This window comes from Mixophyes fleayi, chromosome 8 (genome assembly GCF_038048845.1).
Source record: "Mixophyes fleayi isolate aMixFle1 chromosome 8, aMixFle1.hap1, whole genome shotgun sequence".
Taxonomy (NCBI): domain Eukaryota; kingdom Metazoa; phylum Chordata; class Amphibia; order Anura; family Limnodynastidae; genus Mixophyes; species Mixophyes fleayi.
In genome coordinates this window covers 87,561,756-87,579,503 of record NC_134409.1, presented here as the reverse complement: position 1 = coordinate 87,579,503, position 17,748 = coordinate 87,561,756, and the positions used below count along the sequence as shown (strand labels likewise).

The window sequence follows — 17,748 nt, the reverse complement described above, 5'->3', positions numbered from 1 at the left end:
TTCTCTCATGCCTACCTAAAATATCACCAGCGCCCTTTCCCCCCACAAAAAAACATGCAAGTTCCATGGCCCTTAGTCTCACAAGCTGCACATTTCTGTTTCAGGTCATTCATTTGGCAGCTTAACCTGACCTTTTGAACAGGTAAAATACATTACTAATTTTCTCCCATGCAAGAGTGCAGACTTCGCTTTGGAACTAAACCCCTTATCTATTATGACAGAAGGGTGACAAAACAGAGGGACAGCTGTAGAGCACAGTCTAATAAAAGTGTATACTACACTACACTGCAATCTGATGGTAAGAAAGTTCAAATACAGAGACAGACATTAAATTTGATTAACTGTAGTACTCACTAAAACAGAGAAAAAGAGTGTAAATACAGTGACTTGTATGAGTCTGAATACCTAAAACTGGTGAGGAAGGTTTCCCATCCCACGATGAGAGTGGGAGTGATGGCAGCTAAGGCTCTTAATCAGCTCAAATCCTCAGTGGTGCTTAGTTTTAAATTAGGTTCTGTTGGAGTGAGTTTGAAGAAGGGGAGGGGCTTCTAAATTTTTCAAATTAAGTGGCTAACTCTTGGACCAGGAAGATAGAAAAATTACATTTCACAATTATAAGTCATACGTTTTGCAAATTTTTGAATAACCCATAAGCCTAATGCACAGTGCCATTCCATAAAGTTTACCACAGTTGTTACTGCTCCTTTTAAAAACATGCATATTGTATAAAATTACAAGTAACAGTACTATATAAATATGTTTGCTTACTGCAGCTGTACTGGTGTTTAATAGATGTAACTGTTAAGGTATTAACATAAATCAATGAAAAATATTTTTAAATTAATTTAAAAATGAATGCATGTTAGCATCAAGTTATAAAGGCCACACATAGATTACTCAAGTTCCTGGCTTCCAGTAGATATATGGAACACCTTTTTCCTCTTCACGCTGTATTCAAAGGCAGTAAGAAAACCGGGTTCCTATAGGGTATACACAAGAGAAGAACATTATGTAAGATATTGTTATTTTTTATTTACTTATTTTACCGAATTGATTTCGGTAACTCTACATCTAGGATGACTTGTTTGGTCGATTGTTTTGCCACTACAAGAATTTACTATATATTTAGTTTCTTCCAACTCATGCAAGAGTGCAGATAGTGCAGTCAAACAGGATAGCCTCTGACAGTTGAGGCGAATAATAAACAATAAGGCATAAGCATTGCTAAGCTCTCAAAACTGGTCCTAAGTACCACATTTTTGTGTTAATCTGTATACTGTATACTATATGCAATGTATTAATATAATATGGTGTGTGTCATTGTGGGGTTCCTAGTTGTGTAGTGTTTAGGAGTTGTAAAGGACAATATATATATATATATATATATATATATATATATATATATATATATATACTGTGACAAGGGTAGGGGAACAGGTGTCATTTCCTGGGGTAGATGTACATGGGCCGAGAGATCACAAAAGTCCAAGTATTTGGATAAACCTGGCCTCAGCCAGTTTTATTAAGCAAGGAAATAAAAGAATCTTCAAAATAAAGGTGTTTATTTTGCCAGCCTTAATCAGTCTGACATCAGAACAGAAGACCCAGACTGGGTCTTGTAAATGGAGCCCACCTTTCTCTTCTCCATTTAAAAAAGAAAGAGCACATAAGCTTACCAATCCGCCGGGCGCCGGGACCCAGCAGCCTCCTCTCTCCCGCAGCTGTCACTGACGTCGATATTCAGTGACAGCTGTGGGAGAGAGGAGGCTGCTGGGTCCCGGCGGATTGGTAAGTTTATGTGCTTTCTTTTTTTTTGGCTGGCCCGCGGCACCCCAGTGACAGCGCCGCGGCACCCCTGGGAGCCGCGGCGCACAGTTTGGGAACCGCCGCTCTAGGAGGCACTTAGCAAATATAAAAAAACTCCCTGGGGCCTGCTGGGACATGTTGTGAAGTGGAGAGGGGTGGAGTCACGCTTCACTACACAGTGGAGGTAGGAGAAAACATCCCTCTGATAATAACAAGCTCCCCGGCAGCAATCTCTATTGCTCAGGCAGTTTTTTCATTCAACCATAGTGCCGCTGAAGACATTCCTGAAGGCTAGTGAAGCACATAGTATATAGTGGTTGTTAAAGCCTCATTGAGACTGCTTCCATTCACATTCAGATGCAGAACGGGGGAGTGCCTTAGGTCACAGATTGAAAGACAATCTGACTGCAGAGCTTCACAACAGCTATCAGCACATTAAAAGTTTCCAATAGGGCAGAGAGAAGTGTCAGTCATTATAGTGATGCCTGCATGTTTGTGGCTGAGATGAGAGATTCTAACTCACACCAACAAATAACTAATGGAAACTAGTTTATCTTAAAAAAGTCTGCTGTTTCTGTCTCTACTTTACCTTGGCAGCTTGCCAACAGCACCTAAATAATCATTACTACTCTTTGCTGCCATCTAGTGTGCAATACACCACACTACAAGTTGTGCCTATTGAATCTATGCAGGATCCCAAAGAAAGGGAAAAAAAAAAAAAAAGAATAAAAAAACCGCTGCTGGAACTACATGTGTTTAAAAAATTAAAGGGGGTAACCTGGATATCGCTCCGGGCAAACAAGATACTACAAAATCCTGTATTAAAACCGGGATAAAGTTAACCCATTGCATCCCAACGTCAGGAGCCCTTACTAAGATCTGAGCCTGTCTGACATCTACATAGACCCTTGGAACCTATCTCGCCTATCTATTCTGACTCGCGACCTAATTGAACGGCTGATATCTGGTGCTTCCTGTGGATTCATTACATTTAGATTCGCTAGGTTCCTTCCTTGCTCCAGACCCTCCAGCGGTGCTACTGGGACTTTTGATTCGCAATTGGCTGTATGGTCGCGCCACAGCTTAAAAATTCTACTCCATTGCATCGGACCTTATTCACACTATTGCCTCTTGTTATCTTGAGTAGTGGACTGTCGCTATCTTAGATCCTTGGACACTCATCCTGCGCAGATGACTGACTGAAAATCAAATATAAGGACCTCCGGAGGGCGGTACACCTGGATGACGGCGTTTTAACAAATCTCTTCAAGCAACTCATTTCCATTGATGGCTTCAATCTTGAAAGAAACGGAATACACTCCATTTGAGAGCTGGAGTTGGAGTGGACACGCGATTCGTTTTAACTGGAAAGCCGAGTGCAGAAGAATTCCTCCTATCCTTTTCTCCCCGGAGTCCGGCCACACAAGTGGGCCTACGGAGCAGAGACAAACACTGTAGCGTTCCTGAAGTTGGATACGTATAACCATATATGTTATGTTGTTTAATACCTTATATTCCTTAGTAGTTTTGAATTAGTAATATAAGTGTTCAAATTGATAATTCGAAATAGATACTTTTAAACTTTGATATCATATTGATGCTTTTGGGATAGATAATTAAGATTAGAAAATAACTTTGGTATCTCTATTTTCTAACATTTTTTCTCTTTAGTATGTGATCAATTCAATGTAAGAGGAGAGAGTTCACAATATAACTACAGTCACGTGGTATTGAAATCCTTATATATTAATCCTTAACTGACCTTTAGATTGGTGTCTTGTATTAGTACCTGGTTGGCTAGGATATGGAGAAGTATTGTAGTAAAAATATATCCAAACGTGCAAATAGTAAGCCAGACCAGGTTACGGCGGGCAGAAACAAGCCTGGGGTGGGTAGGGGTGCTTCCTCTCCTTCCTCGCCCCTCTCTGCGGGGGAGATGGAGGAGGGGGACCAAACTCCTCTTATTAGACCTGCAACTACTACAAGTTCAGATACGGCCCAAACCATTCTAGATATCCTCCTTCCCATCATAGACAAAAAGTTTGGAGCTATTCAGGACACTTTTGATGCAGCTGTCGCTAAAATAGCACAAAATACGTCCAGAATAAATACGCTGGAACAACGTACCAGCGACGTGGGGGATAACGTTCTATCCTTACAAAATGGGGCTGAACAAGATTCGTGTAAATGGGCACAAATGCAGGAAAAAATGGATGACCTGAAAAACCGTAGCTGAAGGAATAATCTCAGGTTTATTGGTATTCCAGGGTCGGTGAAAGGACCTGATTTATTCTCATATCTTAGACAGGACCTAATAGTTGCCCTAAATTTGCACGATGAAATAGACAACCTACATATAGAACGAGCCCACCGTCTAGGCCCAATTAAAGAGGGCAACTCTGCTAGACCACGACCTGTTTTGGCTAGATTCTTAGGGCTAGATTTACTAAACGGCGGGTTTGAAAAAGTAGAGATGTTGCCTATAGCAACCAATCAGATTCTAGCTATCATTTATTTAGCACATTCTACAAGATGAAAGCTAGAATTTGATTGGTTGCTATAGGCAACACCTCCACTTTTTCAAACCCGCAGTTCAGTAAATATATCCCCTAGACTTCACAGATAAGGAAAAGATATTGATAGCATTCAGGCGGAAGAAGCAATTGGAGATTGAAGGCAATAGAATATTAATATTTCAGGATTATTTGGCTATGTTGTCACAGAAAAGAAAGAAATTTTCGCCGGTTTGCAAGTTCCTGGCTGATAACGATAAAAGCTTTGCCCTTATTTACCCAGCTAAGCTTAGAGTGGTGGAAAATGGCCAAATGCTGATCTTTGAAAATCCGGAGATAGCTAAAAAACACTTTCGGGTGTCGATTCCACATTCAGGGTCACCAACTAATACTCGTCCATCCTCTAGGGCACCAACTTGAATGAGACAATGCTTTGGATTTAGTCAACAAGATGTAAAAGGTTAACAAAAAAAACAAAACATGATGACTATGTGATATTTGCTTATTAGAAATACGTGAACTCTCTATGTATGAAAATACGTATAGACTTAGGTATATTACAAATATTTATGGTTGAAGGTTCTATGATCTCTGGTAATGTTTCCAGGGATCAAACACAAAATTTGGTTAGGAAAATGTTAAGAAAAGGTTTGAGGTAGAAAAATTGTAATGCATTATGTGTTCTGTTTTTAATTTTCACAAAAGTGCTAATCATACAATGTCTCACTATACAAACATGGGATAAAGAAGTCCACTACTTATGTCAAGTTTACTTATTGATGGTTTTGGAGGAGGTTTCTTATATTCTCCTCTTACACATCTATGGTTTGACTAATCACCCCAGTATGGGGATAGGTTAAAAATGCAGTCTACACAGTTGGGATCTCATTTGCCCAACACCCCGCAGACCCTTAATTATCATCTTGGAATGTGGGTGGTCTCAATTCTCCCATTAAACGTAAAAAGCTCCTTACCCACCTTAAAAGAGCTCATGTTGACATAGCATTTCTACAGGAGACACATTGGAGGAAGGCTGATGATTGTGCTTTGCGGGGGGGTTGGATTGGAGATTGCATCTCGGCCTCATATAAAACAAAATCCAGGGGAGTGGCCATAGTAATTGCTAGGCATCTTCAATATACAATATTAGACTCAGTCATAGACCCCGAGGGCCGATATATACTAATCCACTTACAAATTAACGATGAGAAATATACTTTCTTGAACATTTACGCCCCTAATGGACCACAACGAGATTTCTACCAATCTCTGATCCAGCTTGTCCTACAGCGAAACACCCCTAACCTTGTGATTGCAGGTGACTTTAATGTGGTCATTGACCCAAAATACGATAGGTCAAATGTAACTTCCATCACTAACCCAAGAGACTCTGAAGGTTTTTTGGTTTGATGTCCAGGTGTGGCATGGTTGATCCATGGTGCCTTTTAAACCCAACAGACAGGTCATACTCTTTCTATTCTAGTGTGCATGGATCCTTTTCACGTATATACTATTTGTTAGTCGCTGACACTTTAATGCCATGGGTTCGTAAGGAAGACATCACTGATATAATTATATCAGATCATGCCATGGTCTCTATTACGATTCAAAATCCGAGTGTAAGAAAGAGATCTAGACATTGGAGATTTCCTACTTATCTATATAACTCAGACCATTTCCAGCAATTCCTAAGACACAAATGGGCTGAATATTTAGATGATAACATTGAACAATGGGATGACAAAATCCTTTTCTGGGAAGCTTCAAAAGCGGTTATGCGGGGCCATATAATTGCAGATGTGTCTAGACATCGCAAAAAGACGAGAGAAATTTATGATAACTTGCACAGACTATCAGCCAAGGCCTATACCAAATATACCTCTGATCAATCTGATTTGACATGGACGGCCTATTGTGAGGCGAGACAACTCTTAGAAAGTTTTTTGACTTCTCAAGCAAAACAGCAAATTGAGTTTTCAAAAAATAAATTCTTTAGATGGGGAAATAAAGCTGGCAAACTACTTGCAAACATAACCAAACCCCAGAAACGTAAAAGTCACATAGTCGCCCTTAAAGACCCAAATTCGTCTAAACTCCTCACTAAATCGGAGGAGATTTTGGAAGCCTTCCAAACGTACTATTCAGCCTTATATAATGGTTCTTCGCCAAATCCTCAGCTAATGTCCAAATTCTTGGCGGAGGCCAAACTGCCTTCATTGACGCCAGATCAAAGAGAAATTATGGCGACAGACATTACATCTCGGGATACAGAGCTGGCAATCAAACACTTAAAACTTAATAAAACACCAGGCCCGAATGGCCTTACGGCAGAATATTACAAGGTTCTTGAGGGAGACCTGGCACATGTTCTAGCAGATCTGTTCTCAAAGATACATAGAGAATGCCCAATTTACACACACACATATATACCTTTACATTATTCCAGCTGAGCTCCAAAGGATACCTACTAAGCTCAGTGGAATTTTCAAACGGTGTTGTATAGAAGATCATTCCATTCCCATAGGTATGGCCCAGGAAAATGTTTCACCAGTGAAGGGCTAGACATATGCCCTGCTCTGACACAAAGTTCTCAAACTGAAAATCGAATTTGATTGTGCATTGGATGAGGCCTGAGGATCTCCACTGTAAAAAAGAAACTTTCGGAACAGGCACTGGCATGGCAGGTGTAAAAATGGAACTTGCACTTAAAATTGGATAGATCCTCACAAATGCTATTGACATGCACACATTATCTTCCAAGCACACTAAGTCATAAAGGAAGTGATTAAATGTATTGCCGAATTTGATATTGGTCCTGTCACCTGCGCTAACGAATTGGCAAGGCTAGTCCTCGCTCACTAACAGAAGGAAGCAGACAGTGACTGGTCATTGAATTTACTGTTAAAAGTGTATGCTCTCACCATTGTTCCAGTACTAGAAAGTAATCAGTAATCGAGTCATTCAATGACTAATTACCTCTGGCTTCCTCCTGTTAAGAGTCTGTGGAGCAGTTTGGAAAATAATGTCTGAATACAAAACAAAAGATTAGTCAAATAGCTACATTTAACATATTAAAAGCATATAAAAAATATAATTAATATTTAGATGGGTTGCCTTAGGGTGGGTAGCTCATTAACACACATAACAGAACATTTGCATTTTAATAGTACTGAACAATTGTATAAATACAAAAGAAAATAGATGGGGAAGGGAAGACACACAAGGAAAGAAGGAGGAGAGGGTCGGGAAGGGAAGGGGGTGTGAGTGCTCATATATTCATATGGTAACATAGAAATTGCTAACGTACAAGAGACGAAGATAGGATAAGAAGCTATCGGTTTTCTTAACATTACATCTTAGGGTTTGGAAGTGATCCAAAGGTAGGTAGGTAGAACAATATGTAAAAATGTTTTACAAATGTTTTCTATCATTCCCAGGATCCTTGCCAACTCTACTTTATGGGAATTAAGAAGGTTGATAAAAGGTTGATAAACCCTGGAGGGGGGGGGGGATTACATTAGACTCATCTCACAAGAAGAGTAAAAATTCATTTTCAGCCTGAAAACCTTGGTCCCACAAGGTCTAAACATAGATTTTGAATTAAATCAGTTTCACTAACCACCCGCTCCTCCACTATAATCTGTGTATGGTTTTGTTACTTCTCACTCCTCCCTTATCTGAAATCATGCATCATTTATGTAATATGTTCATTTAGAACTCTGCTTAATATCCACTTAATTTTCATCCCTAATATAAATTGCTCACAGGACTATGGAATGATATTACACGCATTTGGACTGATTTTATTAATGGATTTGCTTCTTTATCAGTGATATGACATTCTTGCTATTAGCTCTGGAGCCTGCCAATCATTAGTAGGACCGATCAGAGGCTACTCGTATTAACCAATCATGGCGCAGACCTCCTCCTGGAGTGCCTTTAAGTACCTGTTCCCTTCTACCTCCATCATTGAAGAAGCCATTTGCGAAACGCGTAGGTTAACCTGCTGTACCTCTACCCAAAACCACATTCTCTGGATTGGAGCTAATAGAGGACGAGACTATTCACCTTTCTTCGAATCGCATGTGCATGAGTGAACTATCGGAAAGCCGCGGCCGCGACTCTTCGGTTCCAGCACATTTAACATCCCGACGCAAGGGCAGCGCTGTGGCGGATACTGAAAGGAGAGAGGCTGTTCTACAACCCGCTTGGGGTAAGTCCTCACTCCGTGTATGTCCCAGCACTACAGACAGGCACTGCACTTCAACCTTGCTGGTTATCGGAACAGACACCTATTAGTACACCCAGCCTGCACACCATTAGAGACTCTATGTGGGGACATCTGTTACCAATCTTCACCATATAGCTTTTCGCCATTCTGACAAAGCTATTATCATTCTGGAATTGGTGCCTACATTGGACTTTATTACCAAACTTTATGTGATATACTCTCCAATATTCCGCCTATTGGGAAGTCTGTCCACTTATCCACACAGACTTTTTGGTTGCCATATAGGAACCAACACTGAGATAATATTATTGCTCATGATACCTGTTTGCCTGTCATTCCAATGTTCTGTTCCCTTGGCTACCTACATATATTGTGTCATGTGATTCATTTACAAGGTTGCAACCTTTGGTTTGATATTTTGTGTACCGATGACACTATGTTTTTGTCACACGGCGCTCATTCGGCTTCCACAACCGAAGACTGACACGCTCACCTGTTACCCATTGATTCATACTTTAGCTGCTGGCGTCCTGGCTTTGGCTCTGCGCATGCGCAGACCTTAAGCCTTTGTGTCCTCTGCATGTTTTCCATTGGCTGTCAGCTCCAAACTTGAAAAGGCACTTCCCCTTTCTCCTCAGTGCCTGTTGATCAAGTTAACTGCCTGATTAGACTTAGTCTTGTCTCCTGTACATTTAACTTGGATCCTCAGCACCTCTTTGCCCTCATTACTCTGTTGGCTGGACTGTTCACGCTGCACCGGTCTTCGCTGTGCTGCTGTACTACGGGCTACATCGCTCAAGATGCACCTCCCTCTGTTACCTTGCTGGCTGCTCTGTTCACGCTGCACCTGTCTTCGCTGTGCTGCTATACTACTGCGTATACCGCTCAAGCTGCATCTGCTTCTGTTACCTTGTTGACTAGACTGTTCACTCTGCACCTATCTCCGCTGTGCTGCTATACTACAGGCTATACCGCTCAAGCTGCACCTGCTTCTGTTACCTTGTTGGCTGGACTGTTCACGCTGCACTTATCTCCGCTGTGCTGCTGCATTATGGGCTATACCGCTCAAGCTGCACATGCTCCTGTTACCTTGTTGACTGGACTGTTCCCACTGCACCTATCTTCGCTGTGCTGCTATATTACGGGCTCAACCGCTTAAGCTGCACTTGTCTCCGCTACTTTGCTGGCTGGACTGTTCATGCTGCACCTGTCTCCGCTGTGCTGCTATACTACAGGCTCAACCGCTCAAGCTGCATCTGCCTCCGTTACCTTCCTGGCTGGACTGTTCACGCTACACCTGTCTCCGCTGTGCTGCTATACTATGGGCTCAACCGCTCAAGCTGCACCTGCCTCCGTTACCTTGCTGGCCTAGAATATTTATATTGCACCTGTCTCCGCTGTGCTGCTATATTACGGGCTCAACCGCTTAAGCTGCACTTGTCTCCGCTACTTTGCTGGCTGGACTGTTCACGCTGCACCTGTCTCCGCAGGGCTGCTATAATTACAGGCTGAACTGTTCACGTTGCACCAATCCTTCTTGTGCCGCTACACTACAGGCTGTACTGTCCAAGCTGCACTAGTCTCCACCTGTATCCATCAGTCTTCACTGGCCCGCCGGCCAAAGAGCTTACATTCCATCTGCTTCCATTGTGCCCCTTTATAACATTTTACTATTGACTCCCCTAGGGTCTTGCCTGACACTCCTGGTAGGGACCGCGACCTGTGGGCAGACACCGCTAAGTCCAAATCACCTTGCGGTGGTCACTGGTGAATACCATCCATCCGTTAGACTCCACGCCCTGCCGGGAGTAACGCCAAGTTGGGTAGACTCAAGAATCCAGTTTACCAAACTGTGACAGTTTTCATGTCTGATGCTTTGACCCAAATAGAAATAAAATACAAGGGTCCTTACATTTGAACAATCTCTTACACTCCTTTGTGCACCAAGGGGACCCCTGCTTTTCATTTTTATATGTAATATCTAAGGGTTGGGACTATCCCTTACCTCCCTGGTCCCCCAGGCAGCCCTCTTTTACCACACTGTAACAAGGGAGCGCGAACCACCCCCCCCTCTTTTTATTAGAACAATATGTAAGATGGGAGGCTTTAGAAAAACTAGAAACTAGCATATGCTACATGATAAAACAACAATTCATGAGTCTGCCCCAACAGTCTGGGAAAGATGGGTGAAAATTTAAACTCTGCTGACTCATTAAACTCTAACCAAAGAAGCATGTGGTTGTGAAAGTTGCACATTTGTCATTGGTGTCACGAGTCGCGATGGTGCCTCAAACCGCCGCAACTCACTGTGCCCGCAGGATGCGTCCTGGCCATCTCCATGACGACACTTCCTGTTTTCATCCCGGCCGTTGCCTAGACAGCGGTCGGGATGCTGTAGGTTGCAGTGCCGCATCCCGGAATTAAGGGCAGCCGAGCGCGTGCGCAACTAGTTTAATTAATCATATTAATTAATCAGCCTCTGAGGCTGATTACTCCATGCTGGTCTCCTCTGCTGCCATTGGCCAGTCTCTGTATATAAGGCAGGGAGGGCTTAACCTCCCTGCCGGTTATAGTTCTCAATTGCTGTGTACTATCCTGCTCCCTGTGCTTTGAACCTGTTTGTTGTTGGATTGCTCGTGTATGACCCTTGGTCTTGTTTATTGGACTTGATTCTTTGCCTGTTGCCCTGACATTTGCTTTGTTTTTGGATCCTCCTCGTTTGCTGCAGCCCTGACAGCTTGCCTGTTTCTGACCACGGTACTTGCTTCGGACCTAGACCTCGGCCTGTTTCCTGACCACGTTTGATTCTACTCCCCGCTATAGTACGTTCATAAACATGTACTACTCTAAGTATAAGACCTGGGGGCATCCGATTACCTGTGAGCATAACAAGCTCTATAGGAAAGGCGGCTGCTATAGGTGAAGACCTCTCCATCTTGTTCTACAGGTTTATGATAAGACCGCTAGCCGTAACAATTGGCAGAAAAGATAATGTCATCCATGGACATGTAAAAGTCCACGCAATGGAGTCTAATCGAGGGTGGGGATCTGGATCTCCACTGCACCAGGATGACAGCTCTGACCCAATTTATCAAGTCCTTTAGTAGTAGAATTTTTGTATTGGGATAGTGGTAAGGGAGAGTAGCCAGAAGCCCGGATACCTAGGAATCTCATGCCCTACTATATTCTCAGAGAGCCCAAAGACTTGCTTCCAAAAATCTGATATGTGTGGACATTCCTACCATATATGGAAAAGTACTCCAGGGGCGTTATGACATCTCTGACAAGTAGAGGGGATTTGAGGGTGATATTTGTGTAGAGAGGAGGGACATCTATACCATCTAGTTAACAACTTGAATTGTGTTTCCACCACCAAGACACTTAATGAGCAGAGAAAACACTGAATTTAAGTAACATGCCAATGGTAAATATGGGACTGACCACTCTCTGCCTCTGAAGGCAGAAAATCCTGTAAATATACAAGCTTCAAGGTGAGCAGATTTTTTTTTTCATTAAGTTTATCTGAAATATGCTCCAGATGAAGGGCCATTGAGTTTCAAAATGTTTACAGCAATTAGTCATTTTACTGTTATTGGTTGGCTTCCAGAAGACGTCAGAGAGTGCGTTATCTCATAGGTGGTATAAAATCATGTAGCAGGAGCTGACTGGGCTTGCTTGTGGACAAGGCCTTTCTTATTGTTCCAGAGGAACTCCTATTGAGATTTTTTGCAATGTTGTCAATAAATACTATAATTCATATACATTGTATTATGAAATGCATTTATATATTTTTATAATCACATTGTTCAATTCAAATTGAAAAGTTTTATAATGTAATATTATTGTTACATTTGACTGTGTTAAGAAACTATAGAAACTGTTAGCAGTATTGTGACTGGATCACAAAGAAATAATTTATAATAGAAATTTATTTCAATTAGTGGCGCAGGTGCCAATTTACAACATTGCAAATGTAATGATTTCTGATAGAATAGGCAAATGTTGGAGGAAATTTGATTTGTAACTTCTAAGACGGTATGTCTTGATTTGGTTTTGTAACGTTTCTAGAGGAAATCCTCACTAAATGAATTAGACCTTTTTAATGTGAAGTGGCTAACACTGGTTTAGCCTGAAAATACAGCAGGGTGGAGTCATATCAGTTATCACCAAGTGCCCAGCGAGGGAGTACACTAGCAGCGAAAGTTACCCAGAAGGAACTGGTTCTAGGTGCCGATGAAGGAGCCTATTGGTGGCTGCAGGTCCCTCCTACTGCGGTTAGAAGTGCGCAATTTGGGAGAGAAAGGGGACGATGGCAAGACAAGCCAAGCCGGTCCCCAGCAACACAACAGACAGGGTGGCATAGGAGGTCCATCCTGTCACAACTATATTCACATATTCAGAAGCCTACAAAGGTATACAGCTATAATAGCTTTTATTAATGTACCTTTAAAATGGGGCATCAGTAGATGCTCGATAAAAAACAAACTATACCATCTAAGTCCCTCTTCAGTTACTTGACATGGGTCTTTCCACACTTTCAAGACCATACTGAATTTTGTCTCTTCTCATAGACTCATTTTCCATGTTTCTCTATCTCTCTTTTGTTTGGATCTTAGAAAATGTACATGTCTGTAGTTTATCTACTTAACTTAATTGCTGGCATAGTATTCCATCAATCTAAACGGTTTGATGCCTTTTCCCTTCTTGGCTAATGTTATTTGTGGACAGTTCGGGAGCTGATTATATATCTACTTTACTGTCCATGATATTGGTCAGCTACATTTCATTTCTCATGTGAACAGTTAACTTAGCATGCCAGAAAAAGAAGAGTGCAAAGCATCAAACAGATTAAAAATAAACAATTTATTCTTGAATAGATATGGGATAAGAATTAAAACAATAGACCTAGTATCAATATTGTGGAGAATATAACCACTGACCACTATGGGGTCAAAATCTTGGGCAATTCAACCGTAAACCAGAATTGATGGCCAAAAAATTGCTGTAATATGGTACCATATAAAAATACTGCCGTAGTCAATGTCCATATATAACTGGAGGAATAGGTGTATGTAATGGTGTTCTAATCCTCTTAGGGCTTTTGTAATGATGAATAGTTGAAAAACCTGTATCAGTGTCCCGATATTGTATACACCGATAGGTGCAATTAGCACCATTAAATATCAACAGGTACTTAACTTCTCTTCATAAGCCCGTGGATTCCAAAATACCAAGATCCATTCTGATCCAAAGCCTCCAGTGTGGAAAAAAGGCAGCCTGAAGTGCGCTGTTATTGGCAAGAAATCCAAATCAACCCCGGGGTTGTAAACTGGCCAACACCTAGTTGTACTCTGTGAGTATAAATTCTAACGCGTTTCTCGGCGTAGCGCCGCTTCATCAGAGGTAGTTATAATGAGAGGATCCAGCGGCGCTGGTTTAAATACACGAAACTAGTCACATGACTAGTCACATGGTCGTCCACTGACCGCCCGGAGAGGTCCGGCAGCTTGATGTTAGCCTCGGAGGTATCCGGTCTCCTATGTTCCAAATCACATGATCATCAACTGGCCATCCGGAACTGTCCGGCAATGTATCATTCATTACGAAAATATCCGGCAATAAAACACTCACTTAGGAAACATCCCATCTCTTGTGATCCGGATCACCTGACCAGGAGAAACATGAATTGCATGTGCTGCTTAGCCACACAAATAAAATCTCAGGTAAATGATCTTTTCTTAAAAAAAATATAGCATCATAAATCTAATAGATAATCATTTGAAAATGCATATATCAAATGCATATATAAAACCTAACATGATCCACAGAACCATAATGTCAACATGTACAAATCATACATTTAGAAATAAAATTGATGAAGTATAATGCAAATAATAATTAAACCTTAAATAATACAATTTAAATTAAAAATCAATAAACAATATTCGATCGAATAGAGTTGTTATAGAATATACAGGATAACCAATTGAACGTGGTCAACTTTAAATAAAACTATAAAAAACGAAAATGACATAAAAAATAACATAGCTTAGCAAAGACTTCAGAATATGAGTTATACATCCGATCTAAAAGGATCCGCTTGGTTTGGATAATTTATAAGTTAAGTTAAGTTAAGTTAAGTTCAATACTGTCATTAAGACTAAACGGTAGCAGAGTTTTCAATCTGAAGATCCAAAAAGCTTCACGTTTACAGAGAATATTGAAACGATCCCCATCCCTGGTAGTTAAATTAATCTGTTTTATTGCTCAAACTTTTAGACCCTCTACTTTCCCTTTTTGGCATACATTAATATGAAGCGATAAACCGTGTGACTGAAAGCCCTTTATAATATTGCGGCGATGTTCTAAAAATCGCACATTTAATGTACGGATCGTACGTCCCACATACTGTATCCCACACTTGCAGTTAATAAAGTAAATCACATAGGAAGAACAACAGTTCAAAGTTTTCTCAATCTCAAAGCTCTCACCTGTTGAGAAAGAGATAAAATTTGTACATTTATGATCGGCAAATAAGCAGGTGGTACACTTAATTTTACCGCATTTATAGAAGCCAGTGGGTCTGGTCGTTAGCCAACATCCTAGGGATGGATTCATTTGAGGTGGTTTATCACCCAAGCTATTCTTGAAAAAACTTGGAGATAATTAGTTTTTAAGGTTCTTCGATTTCCTAAAAACTGTATTTCTACCTTTATTGACATAACGACCTATACAGTCATCAATTTCTAATAAACCAGAATTTTTGGTAATAATACGTCTAATTTCATTTGCATAACTATTGTATTGGGTAATAAATACCACAGATTTATCCGAATCAATCTTTTTGTGTCGTGTAGTTAAGAGACACTCCCTAGCCGTATCTAAAGCTTCCATATATGCTTTTTGTACAAGCTCTTACGGATAGCCCTGTTCTATAAAGGCTTCATACAACTTATCAGAATGTTTATTGAAATCCTTCAAGTCTGAACAGTTTCTTCGCATACGGAAGAACTGACTTTTAGGTATACTGTTCTTCCAAGAATTCAGAGGAACAGTTAACTGCGGTTCATCATTACATTCCCATGGTGATGATGAGGGGGTTTTTTCTTAAGCCTGCAACATGCAACTGCTATACTCTTTCTCAGCATTCAGCCAATCCTCTTTTATTACCAAACACCATTGCATTGCTTCATTCTTTTTTCTTAAATCTTTGCTCCTTTTAAATAATTCTGCATGTTATTTTCTTATTTCGCCATTTGGTTGTGAAACTTTCTTTCTCGTGTGCACATTTTTTCTGGTTTTATTCGATTTCCTGGAATAGCCTTACTTGCTAGCTCGTTATGCTCACTCTCCAGAGCCTGATTGACCTTCTCTATTACCTATTATGTTTGCTCCAGCTGTGTAGACAGGTTCACAACAGCTTGTGTATAATTATATTTGAGATCCTAGACTTGGGCTTCATATAGTCACACTTTCTCATCCTTAGAGCTAACTAAGTCCTCTATCTCCTCAAACAGTTACCTGTTGATACTTTTTAATACAACATTATACTTCAATGTCTCTTTCAAGGAGGATGCTAAAGCAGAGCTTTGATCTTATCACGAGCCTCAGCTTCTGCTCAATCATATTCTTGTACATATTTGGCAGAAATAGTTTTCTCCTCACTGAATACTTGTTTTAACTTCTTACCTTGCAGAGATTTTTCCTGAAACTTGAAAACACAAAGAACAGCTTCCTTTTCCACCACTAACAGGGTCTCTTTAAACACTGTTCTCTCTGGGTCTCTCTGTTTTACCAGCTCACTGAGTCTGCAACAAGTTAAGGGATCTCTTGCTTTCTTCAAAGCACTCTTGGAGAGTCTCAGTTAAGTTTACAACATTTTGTTGACATTCTCTCTGCTTTACAGTAACAAGATTTTTTCTAATTCACACTTCATAAGTCTTTCAATTAAAGAGTCTCTTTCTTTTAAGGTCATAGCTTGATGGAGCATAATTCCCCGTGTGCACTCTGTATTCCTCTGGTGTTCCTTTATACATTCTCTAAATTTCTTGCTGAACTACTACTAAGTTTTTGATTCAAAACAACGAATTCTTGCTCTCTCTGCTCTAATCAGACTACTTTTATGCTCTCTCTTTAAGGGGCTTAGCCTTGATTGCCAGTTGTATCCATGTTTCTTATAAACAGTGACAACTCTATCTCTTGTTGGCTCCACTGAACTCTTTCTTTAAGGGGGGAATTCAATTGGCTGCGTTACTGTTAAAAGTAACAATTAATACGGTAATAATAATACGGTAATAGTGCGCATAATTACTGTTATTGTGGTAGTTCTAACGCCGGCTTTTTGCGAGCTGAAAGCTGGGTTAATATTACCGTAATAACGGTAATATCTTTAGTGCTGCGATACTTTGGGGGGAATTGAATTCCCCCCTAAGAGTCTTATTTTCCAAATCTCTTTCCTCCAGACACTATTTTAAAGTCTGTTTTTCAATCTCTCAATTTTTCCTTTGATACTTTTCAATAGTTTGTTCCTGCATTTGTTTTCTCTTCAACTTCAACTTTAAGTCACATATTTATTTTTGGAGCATATGTTATTTTCTCCAAATAGCACAAAATCCTTTCATATATAACTTGATTCATGTAATCAAACTCTTTCATAGTGACATAGCAGGTAGACCCAGCAACATACTTTTGCACTGACTAAGACTCTTTTAGACTGGATTTCCTTTTATAATTTAAATGCCTCTTTTATCACTTTGCAACCCAGTATACCGGCGGTTCCCAAACTGTGCGCCTCGGCTCCCAGGGGTGCCGCGGCGATGTCACTGAGGTTCCGCGGGCCAGACATAGAAAAAAGAAAGAAAACAGGAACTTACCAATCCGCCGGGCCCCAGCAGACTCCTCTCTCCCGCAGCTGTCACTGAATGACATCAGTAACAAGCTGCGGGAGAGGAGGCTGCTGGGTCCCGGCGCCCGGCGGATTGGTAAGTTCCTGTTTTCTTTCTTTTTTCTAGGGCTGGCGCCTGGCGCGGGTCAGAGGAGGGGGACAGAGAGCAGAGGAGGGGGACAGATGGCAGAGGAGGGCAGAGAGCAGAGGAGGGGGACAAAGAGCAGAGGAGGAGGACAGATGGCAGAGGAGGAGGACAGTGAGCAGAGGAGGGGGGCAGCGGATGGGATCAGAGAGCAGAGGATGGGATCAGA

At 41.0% G+C, this 17,748-nt stretch overlaps 1 protein-coding gene across 12 annotated transcripts in view; it reads right to left on the bottom strand.

Annotated features, from left to right (window-relative positions):
* DMC1 (DNA meiotic recombinase 1) overlaps nucleotides 1-17,748 on the bottom strand; it is a 326,134-nt gene that overhangs the window by 234,020 nt on the left and 74,366 nt on the right. For all 12 annotated transcript variants that reach the window (XM_075182845.1, XM_075182850.1, XM_075182852.1 and 9 more), the window contains one exon: nucleotides 898-980. In XM_075182845.1, the coding sequence (XP_075038946.1) occupies nucleotides 898-980 (83 nt within the window). The remainder of the gene's footprint in view (nucleotides 1-897; nucleotides 981-17,748) is intronic.